General features: G+C 38.2%; 1 protein-coding gene across 4 annotated transcripts in view; it reads left to right on the top strand.

Annotated features, from left to right (window-relative positions):
- Positions 1–20960, top strand: part of slc4a11 (solute carrier family 4 member 11) — a 146036-nt gene that overhangs the window by 108091 nt on the left and 16985 nt on the right. For 3 of the 4 annotated variants that reach the window (XM_088002542.1, XM_088002543.1, XM_088002544.1), the window contains 7 exons: positions 6821–6905; positions 9336–9461; positions 11179–11292; positions 16070–16202; positions 18836–18909; positions 19963–20191; positions 20603–20709. In XM_088002542.1, coding sequence (XP_087858668.1) covers positions 6821–6905; positions 9336–9461; positions 11179–11292; positions 16070–16202; positions 18836–18909; positions 19963–20191; positions 20603–20709 — 868 coding nt within the window. The remainder of the gene's footprint in view (positions 1–6820; positions 6906–9335; positions 9462–11178; positions 11293–16069; positions 16203–18835; positions 18910–19962; positions 20192–20602; positions 20710–20960) is intronic. The other variant, XM_088002545.1, reaches the window with a different exon arrangement.

A 20960-nucleotide genomic window follows, 5' to 3' on the forward strand; every position in this document is an offset into this window, starting at 1 on the left:
TTTCATATGACGGATTGAGCAGTGCTCACTGAGATCCCAAACCTTTCTTTAACTTCAGAAGTCACCTAATTAATAAGTAGAGGTGACTTCTGAGGGTGTTTTCACACCTGATAGTCTGGTAGACTCTGTTCGATTGGGACCAAAGTTGAAACATTTGCTACATTTTCAGCTGCTGTGGTTTGCTTTCACATCGCACCGAGTCAAACAAACCAAAGCTGTTCTCCCTCTCACTTGCTGCACCATAATCACTAAAGGAAACAACAGGGAAATCTCTGAAGACACTGAGCACAACTTCCATCTTCAGAAAAAGGATTTCTCTTGAGTCATTTCTTCTAGATTCGCACATTTGTACTGCTCTACAGCCCACTTCCTGCTTCTGGAGTGTTTACCATTCACAAAGGCATTCGAACCGTTCCAGAGTTCACTTTAATCGAACTGAGATCTAGATATTTAGGCTGACCAAAGTTCCTCAAATGAACCGGATGTTTTAGACGGAGTTGGATTAAAGCGGACTGAACAGATGAGTGCAGCCAGTGTTCACTGCCTGCAACACTGTGAACACTTTTACAAGCCACTGCAGCTCCAACTTTTCCTAAAGCTCTTCCAGCGGCGCCTCATCCTCTCATACCACCTGTCACCCTGTCCTGCTCACTCAACTGGCTTTACTCATTCGTCTTTTCTCTCCTCCTAATCAATCAGCATCAACTTCTGTCAGGCCTCCTCAGTGGGTAAATGACCTTACATCTCAGTCCTGTCAGAATCCACTCCTCCCCTTAACTACACAAACGCCCACACACACACACGCACACACACACACACCAACGCACGCACGCCAGAGGGGTTTTATTCAATTCCACGGACCAACACCACCTCCTAATGTTACCTTGACAGGCCGTGGCTCCTAGACATTTCCCTCGTTTTTTGTTTTTTGTCCTTCCTTGTTTTTTTAGTCGCTCAGGATTTTGCTAGGTATTTATCCCAGGTCTAAAAGGGCTCAGTGCCACTCAGAGAAAAAAATTGGCGCTGAGATTTTTTAAATAAATAAAGGTAGAAAAAGGTTTGGGGGGGAGAGGAAATTTTAGCCATGGCAGTAGTTGGAGCAGGTAGAATCAACAGCAAAGCGATAGTTAAAAAATAAGTCAGCAGAAAACTGCCTTCTCATTCCTTCACATCAGACCACCCACAGCAAACCACTTCCTCATACTTAAAAAATAAATAAATAAATAAATAAATAAATGCCAAATTGTTGATGCTTTTCCTTTCCATTGCCTCACACTTTTGACCGTTCGGCGCGAATGGTAAACAGGTGGACAGTAATTCCCTCTCTGAGACTTTATGTTTATCACACATGAGCCAAAAGCCGGTGATCCTCTCCCGCCCCCGCCCCACACAAAGACACACACTCACACGTGTAAGTATGCGTGGCCTTATAAAACCAGCAAACACAAAGGGGAGCAAAATGCTGATCCTGTTTGTTTTTATGTTCTTCACGTCGAGCTAAATTGCTTCGTTCTGCAAAATGCCATCAAAACTTTTTACGATGACAAATGAGGCAAGAATGATTATCCTACTCCCATAATTCCGCCCCTCCTTTCACTTAACTGTGTAAAGTCATGCTTAACAGGGAAATTAAACACTGGCTAATTGGATAATTTGCTTAATAAGCTCAATCAGGACTTCACATTTGCTCCGTGGCTGGTGCAACCTGAAAGCTCATATTTTCAAGGAGCGCTCTCCCCGTCGAATCACGTAAATCCCTTTCTGACCGCGCTAAAAATTCACCAAGTCCTCCATTCTGGACTGCCGCCGTCATCGCTCTGTCATCTTTTATCGTTCTGGGGACAGAGATCTCTCTGAACGCGCGCCTTAATGTGACCATGCCGCTTCACTCACCTTGTTTTGGATTACAGAACTTTTGAGGGATAGCTCATTACGGCAGATGACTCAGATTGGGGGGCTTAAATCATCCCTGAGAGAGCCTCGTTTGGAGTTACCAGTGTCTTTTCTGAGTCATCAAATAGGTAGTTTGAATCAAAATCCGTCACGCTCCACATTTAGGGCACAGAATGCTGAAAACATCCAGAGTTAGATTCAGCCTCTGGCCTTCAGTGTTCTTACAATTGTTTTATTGGGGTAGTGTTATGTAAAATCAACTTTTTTGAGCTTTACATAATCTTATAATGTCATACTTTCATCACAAACAAACCTGGAGTGTTGGCTTGATTCTTTCGTGCATGTTTGAGTAATTATTTAATCTCACGTGGCAGCCATTAAGCTGCACAAAACACCTGGATGGACCTAGCTCCGCCTTCGTGGATGAAGCTCCTCCCCAGAGCTAAGGTCTCCAAGCTTCCAAGCTTCTGCCACACAGAGACAGAGGCCCAATTTCAAGGTGTTAAATCACAAAGTCAAATTTCTTTTAAGTCATATTTGATAGATGAAGCATTTTTATAACAAATGAAGGTTGTACTTGATTGTGCTTTAGAATGGTATTCATTTTATGAATACATAATTCTGCCCATGTAAGTCACAAAGAAACTGACTAAAATGTTTTAGTCAGTTGAAATAAATATGTGAATTTCTTTTCCCCCGTCCCCTAAAACTTGTAAAAACCTCATAACTGAAGCATTTCCAGCATCGTTCTTTGATGCATTGTTTGGCGAGTACAAAATCAGGAAGGGTTCTTATCTGACCTCTGATACCAACTTCTCTGACACATTGTCCCTGTTGGAGACAACTGAGAGGTGAAGAAAGTAGAAGAATGTCTTCAAAAGTGCTGGCAGCACTCATGTCACCTCTCATTATGACAAGCTAACAAACTTTAGCTAAGCTAGTGTATTTTCATTTTATGTTTTCAAATCCAAAGGAAATGCAATATTAAAAATAACAAGAAAAAGCCCTGCTCCAAGGTCATGAAATTTTGGCCCCAAGTCAATTTACTGTTTTGTAAAAAAATCTCTGTAGAGGGAGAAACCTCACACAAAAATGTCTCATTTATTCTAAGGAATTACAGCACAAATAGCACTACAAAGAGGTGTCCCTCCTTTTCCCAAATGGGGGGATTGGTATACTATCTAGTGGCAAATCACAAACAGTTCCTCGCAGCATCACATGGGAGAGTCACGTTGTATTGATTTTCAAAGAGATTGGGCTGAAATCCTGTGGATAGGAAGACAATGGGTTTCTGCTGCGTTACCATTTGACTGTGAGGTGTGAACGTAGGATGGGCTGAAAACAACATTATCTAAAATACTCCAGGAACATATTCACAAACAAAGTTAGTACAATGTGGTACCTGAAAGATTTAATGAGATGTCACTCAGAAAGTCAAATATTTTGGAGTTTTCACAACTTTTGAAACACACAGCAGCCATATTGGCTACTGGTGTCATAAACTAGCCTGTAGTTTATGACATGCATCACAAACTACCTGTTATGACACCTTCTTAGAATTTGTGATTTTCAATGTCTATTGAACCACTTAATGCGCAATTAAACCACAACATTCAACAAAACATTTAGGGGAAATGTATTTTTCATCTTCTTTTCTGGCTTTTGAAACACAAACCCCCCAAAACAAGCAGCAAACATAAAGTCCTGGTTCAACTATGTTAGTTTTCATCTTTAAGTTTGATAATAATCTGTACGTCCAATATACTAAAGTAGTGCCTTTCAGTTTCATGCACATCTAAGTCATATCAATGACATAACTTGATATAAAAAAAATATATATATACACTCACCTCAGCATGCTGAATGCCTGGAGCAGCAACAAGTGATGGCAACTTTATCATTTGCCATCACTGGCAACTGATGGCAACTGATAAGGGATTAATAATCCTTTATTAATCCCTTAACTAATAAGGGATTAATTATTTGATCCCTTGAGGGCAGACATAAGGCATGTTTCCATTACAAATCTGCACATAACTTTGTCAGTGTTGCGTTAATGTCGAAAAACACAGTTTTGATTGAATAAACAATTAAAATTACACATGAATAAGTTATTCAAAAATATGCTGCATCATGATCCTCCAGCTACTTGCTGTCTTCTTCTTTGTTGTTTTCACCGGTGGCAAGATCCGGTTGTTGCTCTTGTGACTAGTGCGAGGTCAAAAATGTATTTCCATTTTAGTTTTGCAAACTAAACCATTTTTGATAGGGCAAAAATCGAAAAACAAGATTTTTTTTTTAACATGAGTGTTTATGTTAAGCAAATTAATTTTTGAAATGTCAAATTTTGCAGCTTTAGATGATTTAAGGGGCATCAGCTATAGATGATCTGAAGTTTCCCAAAGTTCAAATCATGAAGTTTGGGGGGGAAAAAATAACTGAACAAGACACATCAACCTAACACAGCCCATCTTGAGGCAATAAAACAATGTGAATTTGACTCCCATCATTCCAAAACGCTTAAATTGCTTAGAAAAAGAAGGGATACAAAGTGGCACGCACTTTTAAACGACGTGATGAAATGTTCAACAAAGTGCACTTAATTTCATGGTTGTTTTTAATGTTGCCAACATACTTGGAGAAGCCAAGCTGAATACACACATATAGTCCACCACACACAGACAAACCCATGTGAACAAATGCACATGTTTACGTCAATGCCTTGTTAAAGCTCTATCCTGGTTAACGACATCTAGATACCCTCCATTTAGCAAAAAAGAAAAAAAAAGATGTTGAGTGGATGTCCAAACACACCAGAACTTTTTAGTTTTCTTCCAAGTCTCCCTCTTTGCTTTTTTTTCCCACCATGTAGACTTAATTAATAAGAGTTTTCTTCGAGCTAATGTTATGACATGTCAAATACCTAAAGGCTCTAATCTGAGGTGCTGTTAATTGGTCATTTCTGAGGCTTGTAACTCTAATGAACTACTCCTCTGCAGTAGAAGAAACTTTGTCTCCTGGGGCGCTCCTTGTGAGACACATTTTATCACAGTGTTTGATGTTTTTTTTTTTTTTTTAATAATTGCCCTTTGAAAACATTTTAAAGTTCCTGTAATTTTAGCTGACACTAAATGTCTTAAAGATATCTTGAGATTTCAAATAACATAGTTAAGAAATGCCTTTAAATGAATTATGGCGATGGTAGAACAAAGTTGTTTGTAGATCTATGAGCAACATCATCACTAAACCAAATAATAAATGCTTAAAGGAAGCTAACATTGGAGCATTATTAGATTTTTACATCACCTCAGTGTATGTTATTGCAATTTTACTTGATACATTTTAACTACAACTTTTTCACTTCAGTTATTCACCATAAATGTGAAATAGAAGGAAAATACTTCATGCTTTCAAGAATTTGAAGCCAGTTGTATGAAACCCACCTCTTTCTTTTGCAGCCTCTAATAACTAATTATTGATTAGTTTTTTGTTTTAAATATCTAAAATCCTGCCAAACTGGTGACTTGATCTTTCCTCTTAACTGCAATTTCATCTGGAGCTGCTGGATTCATTTCCTCCTTTCACTCCTGCTTGTTCTTTTGACATGAAACTCCTCCCAAATAGTCGCATACACTGCATGTATTCTGTCCGTGGACCATAGAGATTTCATAGTCAAGTTTACAGATTGCCTACATTCTTTGTGGCATATTCCTTCATTTCTCACAATCTGAATGAATTGATGAGCTAGTTGGATGGCTAGCCTAGTGTTTTTTTTCTCCACCACACAACTGTCAGTGCTGCACATAGAGGCAGTCATGCTAGGCGTTCTTGCGACTGGTTGCACCGACTCCCAACTTCATCATGTCTGTGTCGCACAAACAGAACAGTTTAATGTGAACACCGTTTCCTAACAGTTTACCATGTGAATCTGTGTGTTACCAAGGACAACAAACATCTGCATTGAGTCCACCTCAAATACTCATCATGTACGTACATGTGGGCCTACGAGGAGTGAAGCACACCTGAGGGGCAAGATGAGACTGCTACTGATTGTTACTCAATAGGTTGTTGCTAGCTAACCAACCGACTGTGCTAGCTAACTACGCCGCCAACCATTCATAGCTTGGAGTTTGAGCTATGAATGGTTGCGTGGCTAAAGCCTTTCTTCTGCCTACAACCCCCAGAATGGCATGTTTTTCTGGGTCAGAGTTCAGTGAAATTATCAACATTCTGTCAAACATATTTTTGTTGATAACAAGTCGTTAGCAATAGCTATTGTTATTGTCCAACTAGCCAAATGCGTAGTAGAAAGTATTTGTAGGTTTCCATAGTGACATAGTTTTTGAATATGTATGATAGATTTCAGTGTTCCTTGAGACGTTCTAAGTTCAGGATATTAATTTCTAACGTAGTCCATAATTAACAGCGTCACACCTGTATTCCTGTGTGCTACATTCAGTCTTTTTGCTGTTCTTTGTTCTCTAATGTTCTCCATCAAACCTCTGAGACCTTCACAGAATGGCCCTGCATAAACACTCCCTCAGACTTGATGTATTAATTAGATAACTTCCAAAGGCATTTGTTTGCGCTGGAATTTATTTGGGGGTATTAGTATAAAGTGGGCTTAACAGAAATGCTGAAATTTTAATCTGCTGGAAAGCTTGTATTGATTTATTTTTATTTTTTTACTTCCTCTTAGCAATGATGAGTTACCGTGCTGACCTACAACATCAATTCTAATAAAACACAAGCATGTTTGTAGTTATAGCATAATAAAATGTGAAAAACTCCAACGGGCATGATGTTTGCAAGGTACTGTAACTTGCATTACTGTTTTTCAATTTAACATTGAAGACACAGTCCTGGCTTTTCCTCTGCGAGAGACGTTTCCTTGAGGAAAACCTAACCTTTTCCTTTCTCTCCACAGTGTAAAGATTTCTTCAAAGCCGGCCGAGGGATTTATGAGGACTTGCGTCGCAGACTGCCTTTCTACCCTTCTGACTTCACAGATGGTAAGCTGGACCTGGACTTGTAGTGAAAGTGAGTCATTTGTGTTGCTTTGCCCCACTGGGGTGCCGCTGGCAGCGCCTCATTTATCTTTCACCCTTTGCCTCACAGAAAGAGAGGCAAAGGCAAAATTAATGCACAAAATCCGCGTAGGACAGCGAAAGTCCTAGCGCAAAATTTTCGCGAAACAGGCGGACGGAGCCTGGTGCTGCAAGGCTGGAGGCCTTGTCCTGTTAGGCTGTGATTTTATCTTTTCTTTTTATCTTTTTATTACTTTCTTTTTCTTTCTCACTGTTTAACCCTGTAAATTCTAGACTAACAGGTAACCAATTAATGTACAAAATCCGCGTAGGACAGCGAAAGTCCTAGCGCAAAATTTTCGCGAAACAGGCGGACGGAGCCTGGTGCTACAAGGCTGGAGGCCTTGTCCTGTTAGGCTGTGATTTTATCTTTTCTTTTTATCTTTTTATTACTTTCTTTTTCTTTCTCATTGTTTAAAATTATGTAAAGCACTTTGAAATGCCTTGCTGCTGAAATGTGCTATACAAATAAAATTTGATTGATTGATTGATACTGAAATGTTTTGCATATTTGGTACATCTCTTGGGGTTTCAGGTTTCTTATGCATAGTGCAGCATATTACTATACAAATCTGTCAAATGTGGAAACAAGCATGAAAGTTTGCATGCTCAACCTTCAGGCTGTATGTTTTTCACATTAGCCACTTAAATTTCAGGATGACACCTATTTTTCAAAATGGCTGCTGTCTACCTACCTTAAACCTAACTAAATGTTACTTATTTTCACAACTTTCAGGAACTCTATTTCACATCATATGTTTTCGCCTTTGGTCTTCATATTCATACAACCTTAAAGTTATAATATGTAGCATTTTACAAGCTGAGCAACAGTCCTCTTCATGGTTAGCATTAGCTTCTGCAAATTTTTTGATGTGTTTAACAGTTTAGCGTGCCCACCACTAGTAATATAAACTGCTAATTATAGTGCAAATGTATATGCTCCATTACAACCACGGCAGCCATTTTCAAAAATGGCCACCAGATAAAGGAAAAAAAAAAAATCAAGAAAATATGTCGCCTCCTTCCCAAAATAATGGCCAAAGTCATTTTATGCCAAAACATGATTTTGGGGAGAAAAATAAAGGGCAAAAAATGACTTGGAGCATTCTTTTAGGAAGGTGATGTATATTATTTCCAAAGTTAAAAATATAAATATGTGTGGTTTGACACCACACACTCTCATGTTGTCCATCAACAGAAATAAGTTAAAAACCAAAAAATTATCAATAATTAAAATATTTATTCTGGGTCCAATTATTAATTAGTTCATACCAAAAGTATTCATCAGTGATCAGTATTGACAATTTTAGTGCCACAATAAATTTCCTGTGTGATCATGGTGGTCATCATGAATTTTTCAGTGGCTAACGTCTTATTTTTTTCATCTTATTTAATTTTATTTATTTATTTTTTATAAAAGGAAAGCCCTGGGAACATCTGTGCTAAATTAGGTTCCACATGTGAAAGATTTTGCTGAAACATCCAATTATCTGCTACACTATCAGCATTATATTTGAGTAAGTTAAACACTACAGTAATCTGTGGTGTCTATTTGAAAATCTTAGCTCTAGTACAACGTGTGCTTTTTTTTTTAGGTAGATCTTTGCTATCCTTGGGTTTCATCCAGGGTTTTGCATCTTGTATAAATAACACTAAAGTCTCCCACATGCCTCTTTATGTTCAACATTATTATAATATCCCAGGTCATCAACCACAGCATCTCCCTATACCCTACTGATGCAGTCGCTGAAGGCAGGTACTTTCACTGAGTCATCAACTCAGACTCTTTACCCACCGTGTGTGAAAGCGGCTCCGGTCCAGGACACACGCACACACACACACGCACACACGCTAAATAATGTGTTAGTCACAACAAGCAGCTCAGCCCTTTACTCTCTCAACGCATTTCTGTTTTATTTAAGCTGCAACAGAAAGCAACACGTTCCTGACATGTGAGTTTGATCAAATGTTCATCCTGCGAAGGTCACGGAAAGCAACGATCACATTAGAGGCCAATTAAAATGTTTGATTCCAACATGAGTTATCCATCATTCATATGGCTGCTCCTAAAATGAGATGGATTACACAAACGCAAAACGCATCACTCCGATTTTCAAAGGGGCAGTCGGTTGTGTAAGCCACAGTAGAATATTCTGACACACACACACACACACACACACACACACACACACACACACACACATACACACACTCTCTCTGGAGGTTCCTTATTGCAGGGGATCTAAACGATGGATTCTGCTAGCGTTTCTGTCGTTTTTAAATTAAAGTGCTGAGCCTCCTCCGCTTCATTATGAGATGCATATGACTCATGTGTTTGTGTTTGTCTCCCTTCAGGTATAGTTGGAAGTAATAAAACCCTGCTGAAGTACATGACCACAGCCATCTTCCTCTACATCGCCATCCTCCTCCCTGCGATTGCTTTCGGCTCCCTCAACGATGAGAGCACCCGCGGCGAAATCGGTAGGAGCGCGCAGCCGGCATGCAGACACTCTAATGTTCTATCAAACACGAGTCCACAAAGTAAAGTTCCCACTGAGGAGTAGCAGGGCCAGCTGGTTATAACACAGCCAACATTTATGTAGTGTATAAACAGGTCAGCGTTGATCTAAGACAGTTTTAATAACAAAAAATATCTTTAAAATATTTTGGACTCACAAATAGAGTAAAGCTACGACATATCCATTTTTTAAATTATTTAAAATTTTGCAATAAAAATGTCTTGATTCCATAAAAAATCCTGAAATAACAAATCAGATACCGACTTTAGCTCATTTGCTCGACACAGTTGACATCCAGTCTTTTTCTTTTGTGCAGGTGTTAAAGAATAATGAAATAACACAGGCTCTGGCAGCTGTGCTGGATAGGCGCACAGCAGACGTCAGAACATAACAGTAGTTTCTCATTTTAGTCAAACGAGGCCAAAAACACAATGGTGACATTTTTCAGCTGTTTTTAGCTAACTAACCTTTCTATGTAATTTTAACATTGTAAATATTTTTCCCAACATTCTGACATTTCAACATCCGATAGGCTCTGAGGTAGATGGAAAGCTAAAGTTAAACAAATAATAATAATAATAAATAATAATAATAATAATAAAGGTAAGGTAAGACTTGCACACTTGCGATATGTTTTTGATGAAGGAATATCATTACAACATGATGTCAAGCTCAAAAAAGTTGTACATAATTCTGTCTCTTCAATGTACATTAAACAATTTTGTTCATACCACAGATTGATACATGGATCAGTAGTCACATCCCTGCCATATATCTGATCCCATAACAACCTCCAATAACTGATCAGATTGGCTGTTTTTTTTTTTTTTTTGTTTTGTTTTTTTTTGGTTTGTCATTTTTCCCAAATCAAAAATCTCAAATGGGAAGCTTCATTCTTGAGCCATATTTATTAATTTGAGACTTTTACAAAAAGGCTTTTACTTGTTTGTTTTGTTAATTTTTGTTTATTATTATAGATCCTAAAGCAACCTTCCAAAACATTAACCTTAAAACATATTTAACTTCAGTAGTGAAATATGTTTTACAGTAAAGCAGATATAAAGCACTTTAAAAGGCCTTGCTGCTGAAATGTGCTATACAAATAAAATGTGATTGATTGATTGATTGATTGATTGAGGAGCAGAAACAGAAACTAAAGAGGCCAAAGAGTTTTATGAAGTATCATAACTTGCTAATAACTTGTAGTAATATCATATGTAGTGTTTTTAAGTGCTGTCAATGAAAAATTTGGGGGCGGGCAGGGTTTGTTTTTGTTTCTTTTTCACAATTCATGATTTTGTTGGTTGAGAACGTATTGTTGTTTGATGTATTCTAACTGTAAAAACCTAAAGCCTGCATTAATCATCCCCCTAAAATTGAATTGTGTGTGCTTTTTAAAGTTTCTTTTATTATTATTATTATTATTATTATTATTATTATTGTAGCGGGAAGAACATGAAGCAAGTATCTCAAGTTAATTTGTGGGTAAAAATAACAGATAATTCGCCTAATAACATTCCTGGTGGAGAAAGTGATTTATGAGTTTCCTTCTGCTTCTGCTCAGCTGTGCAGCAGAACCTTAAGGCCATTCATGTTTATTCATCAGAACCTTTTCCTGTGTCTTCTTTTCCTGCGTGTGTGTGCGTGTGCATGCGTGTGCGTGCGTCTTCTCTGCCCAGATGTTCGGAAGACTATCATTGGCCAGAGCATCGGCGGAGTCATCTACTCGTTGTTCGCTGGCTCCCCTTTAGTTATCCCTCTCACCACTGCTCCCCTCGCCATCTTCATCAGCGGTAAGCTTTCCTTTAGTTTCATTCAGCTCACCTCAAAAACAAGGCAGTCGTCTCTCTGAGTTTTACACAGCAGATGAGTCTTAGACGGTGGGAAAATCACTAAAAAGATGGCATCAAAAGTGGAAGAAAACTAATGGCGGAGAAAAAAACTATCATGTTCATCTCCTCTTTAAAGAATCAGAAAAACAATGTTCAACTGTTATTGTTAATGAAAGTTTAAAGGAGACAGGTTGTAAAGTAAGTCATCGCTTTGCTTCAAAGATACAGTCCTGACATTATTACTTACATTAATTTCATATCAGATTTTGAGAATAACCCAAGTAATCCACACTCGCAATGAAGTCCATAAATAGTCATTTGGGGAAATGGAATAAGTTCACTTAAAGAACCTTTGTAGACATTTTTTTTGTAATGTTAACGTCAATATGTCTCTTGTATGGAATTATATATTTTTTTAATTCTTTATTTTTTCAGTAATCAATAGTCAGAATTACAACTTAAAAAGCAGAAATGTCCACTGATCATTTGCTGTCCTTTTATTTCTTTCACAAAAAAAGAAGACTGGAAGAGAAGGGACAAACTTTCCCTCCCAGTTTAGGAGACAAAAAAGAAAATAAAAAGCACCTGTGTGTAGCAGCATATACATGTTTGTTATTTAATGCAGGGAGGGAGAGAGAAAATAAAACAAAAACACAAATGCAAAGTAGAGCACAAATAGGCTGATTAATATACAACTCTTCAAAAGCTGAAAACATTTTTAACTGAATTAAATAAAAACTAATTAATAGGGAAAAACTATCACTAACAGGAACAAATGTTGTGCATTTATGAAACTAACTAAAACAATAAAACATACTAAAATTATATATATAATACCCTTTATTTTTGTGTTTATGGTTCAAACTGATGTGAAATAGATTTTTAAACAGCTGAAGTAAACAACCAGTTTATTCATGGAGTGCTGTAGATTATTTAACTCCATGGCCACAGCAAAAGTTGGGAGAAAACATCAGAGTCAGTTGATTGTCAGCAATAATTGAATAATTTTTTTCTGAAAATGCATCTTCTGTTCAGTATTCATTACCCAACTGATAATCACAATAAAATACTTTGTCCTTTCTGAAAGCTACACCTAAAAATTAACCAAAGTATGAAAAAACTGAAATTGCTCCAAAACTAACAACTAAACTAAATATTTAACCAGTAATAACTACTAAAAACTAGCAAACACACTCTGCAAGCCAAGTAAAACTAACTGAATTAGACAAACAAAAAATAACAAAATAAAACTAAACTACAAAGAAAAGCCCAGAACATTTAGAGAGTATTGACATCCAAAAAGTTTAGCATCTGACCAGAGTACTTTCTCAAATATTTCACCACTTATTTAAATCTTCTGCAGCAAACTTTAATAAAGCTTCAGAATACCTTCAGCAGTGGAGTCTTGCGCAGTGAAAGTTAGAAAAGCCACTGATGTTGAGTCTTTTCAGATATATACTCTTGACTCCTCTGTCAGAAATCTTAAGACATTCTGTACCATATGATGGACGGGTATCCTTTCTGAATCTGGTTTATGTTCCCCATTTCACTCACTAGAACATTTTAAAGTTTAAATGCAGCTGTAACGACTCCTATCAGTATTTTTAATTCTAAAAACACGATTTTTTTGTTTACTTCTTGTTTCCCAATCAAATCATTCTGTGCACAGAGTGCTTTCTGAATACTGACCGATTTCAGCTGATTTCTTGGTTTTCTGTGTCTTCTCGCACACCCGTTTCTTCAAGTGTTTGACATTTATTCCACTTGTCATTCCAATGTTTTGTTGTTTAATTCCATCTCCATCTCTGGACTCATTTGTTTTGTATATATGGATTACTGGCTGTTGTTGCTCACATCTGGTTTGAATTTGATGTCAAAAGAAATATTTAGAATATATTTCTCCCAGAAAAAAAAAAGTCCAAACGTTGAATAGTTGCCACAGAGGGGGGTAGATGGACCAGAATGTGTTTTTTTTTTTTTTTTTGTTTTTTTGTTTTGTGTTTTTTGTCCATGTTACATAACAGCTGGTTTCAGGTGCCTGCAGGTCCGCAGATTTGCTCAGGAAAAAAATGGAACAAGTAAAGCTTTTATTCAGTTCAGACAAAATGCAGCACATAAACTACTGGACGGTTTTTTGCCCAACAGCATTGTTTTGTTGGGAGGAATGTAGATGAACTTGAATGGTGGAAACTCCGAAAGAGAGCAGAGATGAAGAAAAGCAACGACTTTGATGCCAAGATTTAGTTTTAATACCGAAGCTGTTTGGCGGGTTTGCGGTGGGATGATCTTTGAAGTAAATGGGTTGGAACTGTGCAGAGAACATTCTCATGGGGATAATTGTAGTATATTTCCAGCAGCTTTCTGAACGGAACAAAGGCTTGTTTGTAAAGTTGTGACTCAAGATAACAACTAAATTATTATGGTTTTTAACAAACTAATTACAGTTCTTTTTTTTTTCCTTTTCAAGGTAAATTAAAATGCATGTTTCTCTTTAACTCTTTGTGCGTCCATGTTTGAAGCCACCGAGAGCTTCTGTAATAAATGCTCTCATTATTGGAGTCTGGAAAAATCTCTGAGATTGAATCACTTCTAACCAACTGAACTTCTTTCAAATTGTTTTTGAATTGAAAAAAGAGTTTGCTCCTTTCCTGATGTCCTTTTTTTTTTTTTTTTTGCATGTTTGTCACACATATACGAAAGTGTTTGAGAATGTTTTAAATATTAGTCAAAAACACCACAGGTATTTAAAACTGCAGTTTTTAAATGAAGTTGTTTTAAGGGAGACAAAAAATCCCCAAAAAACACTTTTGCACGCCCCTCCATACGATGTCTTGCAAAAATATACACACCGCATTTTCCACATTTTGTAATGCTACAAATTTGAACGGTTTTAACTGAGATTCAACGTCGAACACCAAAAAAACCAAAGTAGAAGAAATATCTGCACGTTTTCTACAAGTAATAAGTGAAAAGTGCTATGTGCATTTGTACTTCGCCCCCTCATTTTTTTTTTTTGTTTTGTTTTTTTGTTTTTTTCATTTTCTCTTCAGAAGTCGCCTAATTAGTAAATTGAGTTCACTTGTTTTTCATTTATTCTCGGTATGGAGCCAGCTGCGCTGCGAAGGCCTCAGAGGTTTGTTAGAGAACATTAGAAAAAAAACAACATAATGAAGACCAAGGAACACTGCAGACAGCTCAGGCAGAAAGCTGGGCAGAAGTTTAAGGCAAGGTGCAATTATGATGTCACCCAACTTAAAAAATGTTAGGGATCATTGTTCGATGTATCGTTTGAAGATCAACAGTGTACGGCAGACCTGCAGAGACACGGCCGTCCACCAAAACAAACAAGCAAAATATTAATAAGAAAAACCACGTAGGAAATATGAAATACCTTGATCTGATGGGATTAAATAATCCGAATGTATGGTTTATATGGATACTGAATTATTTAATATGATTGTGCACCAAGTTTTGTTTAGAATAGAAGTACTGACATGCGCAAAGTTGTAAAGTTTCCCTAAAAAAACACAGAAGAAGAAGCTGTTCCTCAGTTTCTGCTGAACGTAAAACCGAACAAACAGTAGTGTTGGTTCCAGAACGGACCAGCACCAGGTTCTAATAAAGCTCCAGGAATTACTGCACTCCCTAATTACGCCTCCTGCTGTCTCTGAGGGCTCGGACTGACCCCGTGTGCGCTTTTATGGCTTTTATTTTTTTTATTTTCTTCCCGCAGTGGTTTTGGGAAATGACGATCTGACACGATTACAAATTTATTCCGATGGAGCCGAATCCGATCCGAATATTCCGATCGGTGCGTCGACGTGTCATGTTTTTTGTACTCAGACTGACAGGTTTGATCTGATTGCTTATATCCTCGTAAGAGTGCCTTCTACAAATCTGAGTTTCGGAGAAGAAAATCGAGAAGAAACGGCATCATTTAGAGAAAGGCTCTAGGGGTCTTGTATAAAGTTTCCCACTAGACGTGTGTGGACACGAGACCATCTTTATGTTGTTCCTTCCACTTTACAGTTATACACTACTTTGTACAACAAAACAAAAAGTTTAGTTTGTAATATGAGAACATGTAAAATGGTTCATTAGTACTTTTGCAAGGCACTGTAAGCATTTATTCCTTATATGCACACATTAAAGGGGCAGTATTGTGTAAAATTTATATTTTTGAGTCTCATATTATGTTATAATGTTATTCCCTCTTAAAAAACATACCTAGAGTGTTGCTTGGATTCTTTCATGCATGTTTGAGAAATCCTTGAATCTCCATGGCAACCATTCAACCATTCAAAAATGCCTGGCAGGACCTAGCCCCGCCTTGGAGACAAAGCTCCTCCTCTGAGCTGCAGTTTCCAAGCTTCTGCCTCACAGAGCAGCTCTCCCCCACTACTTCTCAATGTTACACTGGTAAAAATGTTCCTGAAGGGTTAATAGAGGAGCCATGTTGTGACTTCTTCCTTAAGGCGGGGTTTCAGAAAGAGCAGTAGTTTTTGAAGAGACAGAGGCCCAATTTCAATTACAAAGTAAAATTTATTTTATGTCATATTTGGCATATGCAACATTTTTATACCAATTGAAGTTAACATAGTTATTTGACTCCAATATAAAATGGCTCTATGTGGCTGGACAACACATAATACTGCCCTCTTAAATAATTCCCATTGTGTCATTCAGATGTTTTATATTTACATACAAGTATGTATGTTTTTGGTCTTGTGGATTGTAGTGATCCGAGGAATCTGTGATGACTACAACTTGGATTTCCCAGCTTTCTATGCCTGCATCGGTTTGTGGAACTGCCTCTTCCTCATCTTGGGAGGGATCTTCAACGTCAGTCTGCTGATGAAGCTCTTTAAAAGGTACCACTTATATTTGCGTTTACATTTATCTTGGTTTATTGGGATCGTTTTCCTAACGGGTCACATTGGTTCCAACTCCACCGACCTGTAACTGCTGCTGACAAAATCTATAATATTAAAAGTCGACAGCATGGTGGATCTTGCTAACTAGCTCGTTCTTGTTTTGTTTTGGGTTTTCTTGTTTGTTTGTTTTTTTTTTATTCTTTTTTGTCAGTATTAGGTTTTACAAATTCAAAGACCTATTTGCATTTCGCAAAAAAATGTGGATTCTGTGAGTAGGAATGGCCCATAAGTTTTTATTTGTGAGTAAAAGAAATGCAAATTCTAATGTTTCTGTTAGAATTTCAGATGTTTGAGTTGCAGCCAAAAACATCCAACGTTGATGGTTATGTTGCTCCGTTGCCATTTTTTACCTTTACAGTTTTGGTTGTTTTCTATTAGATTCTTATTTTGGTTACTAAAAACATAGCTCTTGATTTGTCGATCTACGTTTCTGTTCTCATCTATGGTCTTGAGCTCTGGGTAACGACAGACAGAATGAGATCATGAATACAAAGCAGCCAAAATGAGTTTCCTCCGCAAGGTGTCAGGGTTGTCCCTTAGAGACGGGGTGAGAGGTTCGGTCATCCAGGAAGGACTCAGGGGTAGAGCTCTCCCTGGTGAGGTGTTCTTGGCACGTCCCACTGGGAGGACATCCAGAGGAAAACCCAGGACACTCTGGAGGGACTGTTTCTCGGCTGGCCTGGGAATGCCTTGGGATTCCCCCACAGGAGCTGGCCCAAGTGGCTGGGGAGAGGGAAGACTTTGGCTGCTGCCTCTGCGATCCGACAATAAAAAAGTACCATCTGCTGTTTTGCACCATTCACACCCTGCAGGATGATTCTTGTTAGAAAATATAATTATCTGACTCTACTGAACAATATCTATCAGCAGGAGGTCACTTGGTTGTTATTACTGGATGACTTTTCCTACTTTTACTGTTTTTGAAGCTCAAATGGGGATCACAACCAAAATAAATGGGAACAAAGTACAACACAAAGTTTTCAGATCTCAGTCAGTGGGAGTGGAAGAGACTGGGAAGTTCTGGTTCTTGTATTCTCCTGCTGTAGGACTGCTCTGGGCAGCTTGGGGTCCGTTCTGGCTTTTGGCTTATCTGACTCTTGACTTCCTGCAGCTAATCTACTCTAATAAAATCTTGCTTACAGCATAGGATGGGTTTTCTCCTCTTCACTCCTGTAGAATTTCTATCGACCCAATCAGCGAACAGAGGAAGAAGTTGAGCAATGAAATCAATTTTCTGCGCTGTTTTAGAATTGTAGTCTGTCTAGAAATGGCAAAAGAGGAAGTAAGTAAAACCATTCAGTCCGTGTTGGCCATGCTTCTAAATATTGAATTAATATTAACAGCTGCCTTGTTCAGATAAACACTTCCCTCTTCACAGTGGAGGATGGATGTTTGTAGCAAAGGCAATTTCTGGTAAGCTTCATAGCACCAAACTGGTACAGTATATACATAATGGGGAAACGTTAGTGATTGGGTAAAGATTAAAACTTTATCCAATCAGTTGGAGGCTAGCAAGACTATTGAGAAACAATTGCTAACCTCCAGCCTCCAGAAACAATTACTAGCCTCCGGCTAACCTGCAGCTGGCTTCCAATCGTTTCTCAATAGTCGAGAGCCAAGACCTTCTGTGTGTAGGACTAGTGTCTGGTTTTTAACAGGCTGGCTCCTGGCGGCAAGGCGCCCATTTTTTGGGTGGAAGGTATCTGTCAGGCTTAGAGGCCAGTCTGGTAATCAAGGTGGTTGGAACTTGTCAATTGGATTTAAGTTGTGATGAAGCCCAAAGACCCTCAGGAATGTGTCAGGGTGACTGTGGCTTGTGGAGTCTGAACCAGGCAGTGATGAGGCATCAAAAGATCCCTCACCACCATACCTGGTAGATTTTCCTCTTCAGCACTGGAAACACTTTGTGTCTTGTGTGGGAGCCTGATAGTCTCATATTGACCAGCACTGGAAGACACGGCAGCAGTGCCAGATTAGGTGGAGTCTGTGCCATACGTCTTCAGGGTCTGAGGCTACCTATCCTCTGCTGCTCTTCACCACAGTCTCTGCCCATCCCACCGTTCTACCAGCTTCACACCTTTAGGTGACAAATTCTCACTCATAACTATTCCACACATAGGCAACCACTCTTCATACACATAAACACACACACATCCACCCGCCCACACTGAAATAATCCAAATAACTGAAGGTCGTACAAACACAGCTTCCTCTTTCACTAATGTGGTCTGTCTACTTTGATTCCAGATGCAGTAATAATTTTAAACCAAACATGTAGCTAGAACATCATATCAGGTAGATCAAAAATAATGTGCCATGTTTTATGATCATAGGCACAAAATATTTTGTTTACATGTATGAAATAAAATAAAAGGCAGAACGGCAACAGGTAGATCTAGAGCTTTTATGATTTTAAAACGACAACACTGCATTAAAAGTTAATTAAAATATTATTTTATTAAATTGAACGTCCTTGTATTGTTTGAAATAGAATGACAAAAATGCTACTTTTATTCTGTGTTTTAACATTTTACTTGTAGCTAAGCAACAACGTCCAATGTGTTTTCCAGGTCAACAGAAGAGGTCATTGCCCTGTTCATCTCCATTGCATTTGTAGTTGATGCTGTCAAAGGAACAGTCAAAAGTAAGTAACGCAGGCAGTCACTTTTTTTTGGTTTTTCTGCAACACTGCAGTCTGTGACTGCTTATACTTCTTCCATATTTTGACTGATAATTAAGACTCTGCATCCATCTGTTATCACAAGCAAATTTCTGATTTAAAGCAGGCAAAAGTTTTCTAACACAAATGGAGTCATAAAAAGATAACTGCGACATATTCTGCATACTGTGCTACTGGTGTCATTTTAATAATGTTATTTGCTGGAGCTACTTGCTAATTATGCCTGAGGAATCCTTCGTTGACCGAGGGTGCCAACATCTCTCCAGCTAATCAATTAGTCATTTTAATTAAAAGCTGTCCAGTCCTTTTTCCTAGTGACATTGTTCTTTGTTTCAGCCATCTGCAGATGGATCTTTACAAATCTGCTGTGTATTACTTAGCATTTTTTTTCTATTTAATGCAAAAAACATTTATATTCAGTCGCTATTTATGGCTAATTCACAGATAAAAGAGCATGAATAATATCAGCTCTCTAACTTTGCATTAATGCTTTGCTCTTGCTTCTAGATTTTCCTATAGTTTTGTGCTGCTTTCTGTTTTTCAGACTGAAACTACAGATCAGGGTGTCTCTGCATCTTTAAAGTCTCAAATTCATGTATCTAAAGTCAGACTGTTAATGTGTTAAAATTATATATATATAATAAAGTTGGCCTTAAATAAACTTAAAAAGGTTTTTTTTGTTGTTGTTTTGTTTTCTTCCCGGCACTGAAAACAGACCCTGAACTCACCATCACTTTGATAAAACTTGTGGCGGCAGGAAAACGCAGTGGAGTTATAACGAAGTTAGGCAGAGCCTACAAAGATTTTGGATTTCAAATGCTCAAAGCTGTCCATCCAATCTGTCACATAAAATCACAATAAAATAAACCGAAGCTTTTGGTTGTACAATAATAAAATTGGAAAGGGTTCAACGGAGTTTGAATGCTTTTCAATTTACCTAAAAAAAAAGAAAAACTTACAAAAATTTGTGTTTTATTTTTTGTTGGTTTGTTTTGACCACTGTGATTCTGGTTTCAGTCTTTCAGAGGTACTACCACGCTCCAGGTCTGGAAAACAGGAGCATAGCAGACCTTCCTCAGGTTGGAGACCTGCAGGGAGGAAACAGGAGTGAGGTGATGGTCGGGTCGGTGTTCAATGCTCTGCCTGAATCTTTCATCCAGTGCACTCGAGAAAGGCCCGTCCTTTGCCTCCTGCTGATGCTCGGGACATTATGGATGGGCTATACCCTCTACCAGTTCAAAAGAAGGTACATTCTGCATTAATATTCTGAGGCACCTGAAAGATTAATCACTGGAGAACTTTAAATCACGTTTGGCTGGGACCGCTGCCTTGCTGGGATGGATACTGCAGAGTGGGACCTAGCCTCTAAGGATTGTAACTTTCCAGACAGAACTTGCTAAACTCACTTTTCTGTCAGAGCTTCAGTTCCAGCCTGTGATTTAATAAGCATTAATATACTAACTACTGATTGCTCTCTGTAATCAAATCAACCTCAAAGCTGGATTCAATTGTGTAAGCAAGAGGCGGAGTAAGGTACTTAAGCGGTGTCAGGATTGCAGCCATTGTCCTTGTCTTGTCCACAGTAATTGTATTCCTCCATTATTTGTCTCTCCTTGCTCACTCCACTGTCCTTTCTCTCTCTGTCTCCATCTCCCAGTCCGTTCCTGCATGCCAAAGTGAGGGAAGTGCTGTCGGACTGCGCCCTGCCCATCTCAGTGCTGCTGTTCTCCTTCATCGGCTCCTACATTTTTAGTGACATCGAGCGTTAGTATCATTTTACTTACCTCTTGCTTTGCTCCAGATGGCTAGATGAAGCTATAGCCTGTTGGGTGCAATGTGAACAGAAAGCAGCCACAGGAAGTTTGTTTGTAGTTTTCATTATAGCAGAAATGGTTCTAGGTTTCTTCTGGTTTCAGAAAATTGGAAAGACACCCAGAAAGATATAAATGATCAAAGTTTAGATTAAAAAGTATCTACAGAGTATCTGTGCATCCCTAAACAGTTTTAAATTCATG

This window comes from Poecilia mexicana, unplaced genomic scaffold (genome assembly GCF_051168715.1).
Source record: "Poecilia mexicana isolate PSO_F unplaced genomic scaffold, ASM5116871v1 scaffold_22, whole genome shotgun sequence".
NCBI lineage: Eukaryota > Metazoa > Chordata > Actinopteri > Cyprinodontiformes > Poeciliidae > Poecilia > Poecilia mexicana.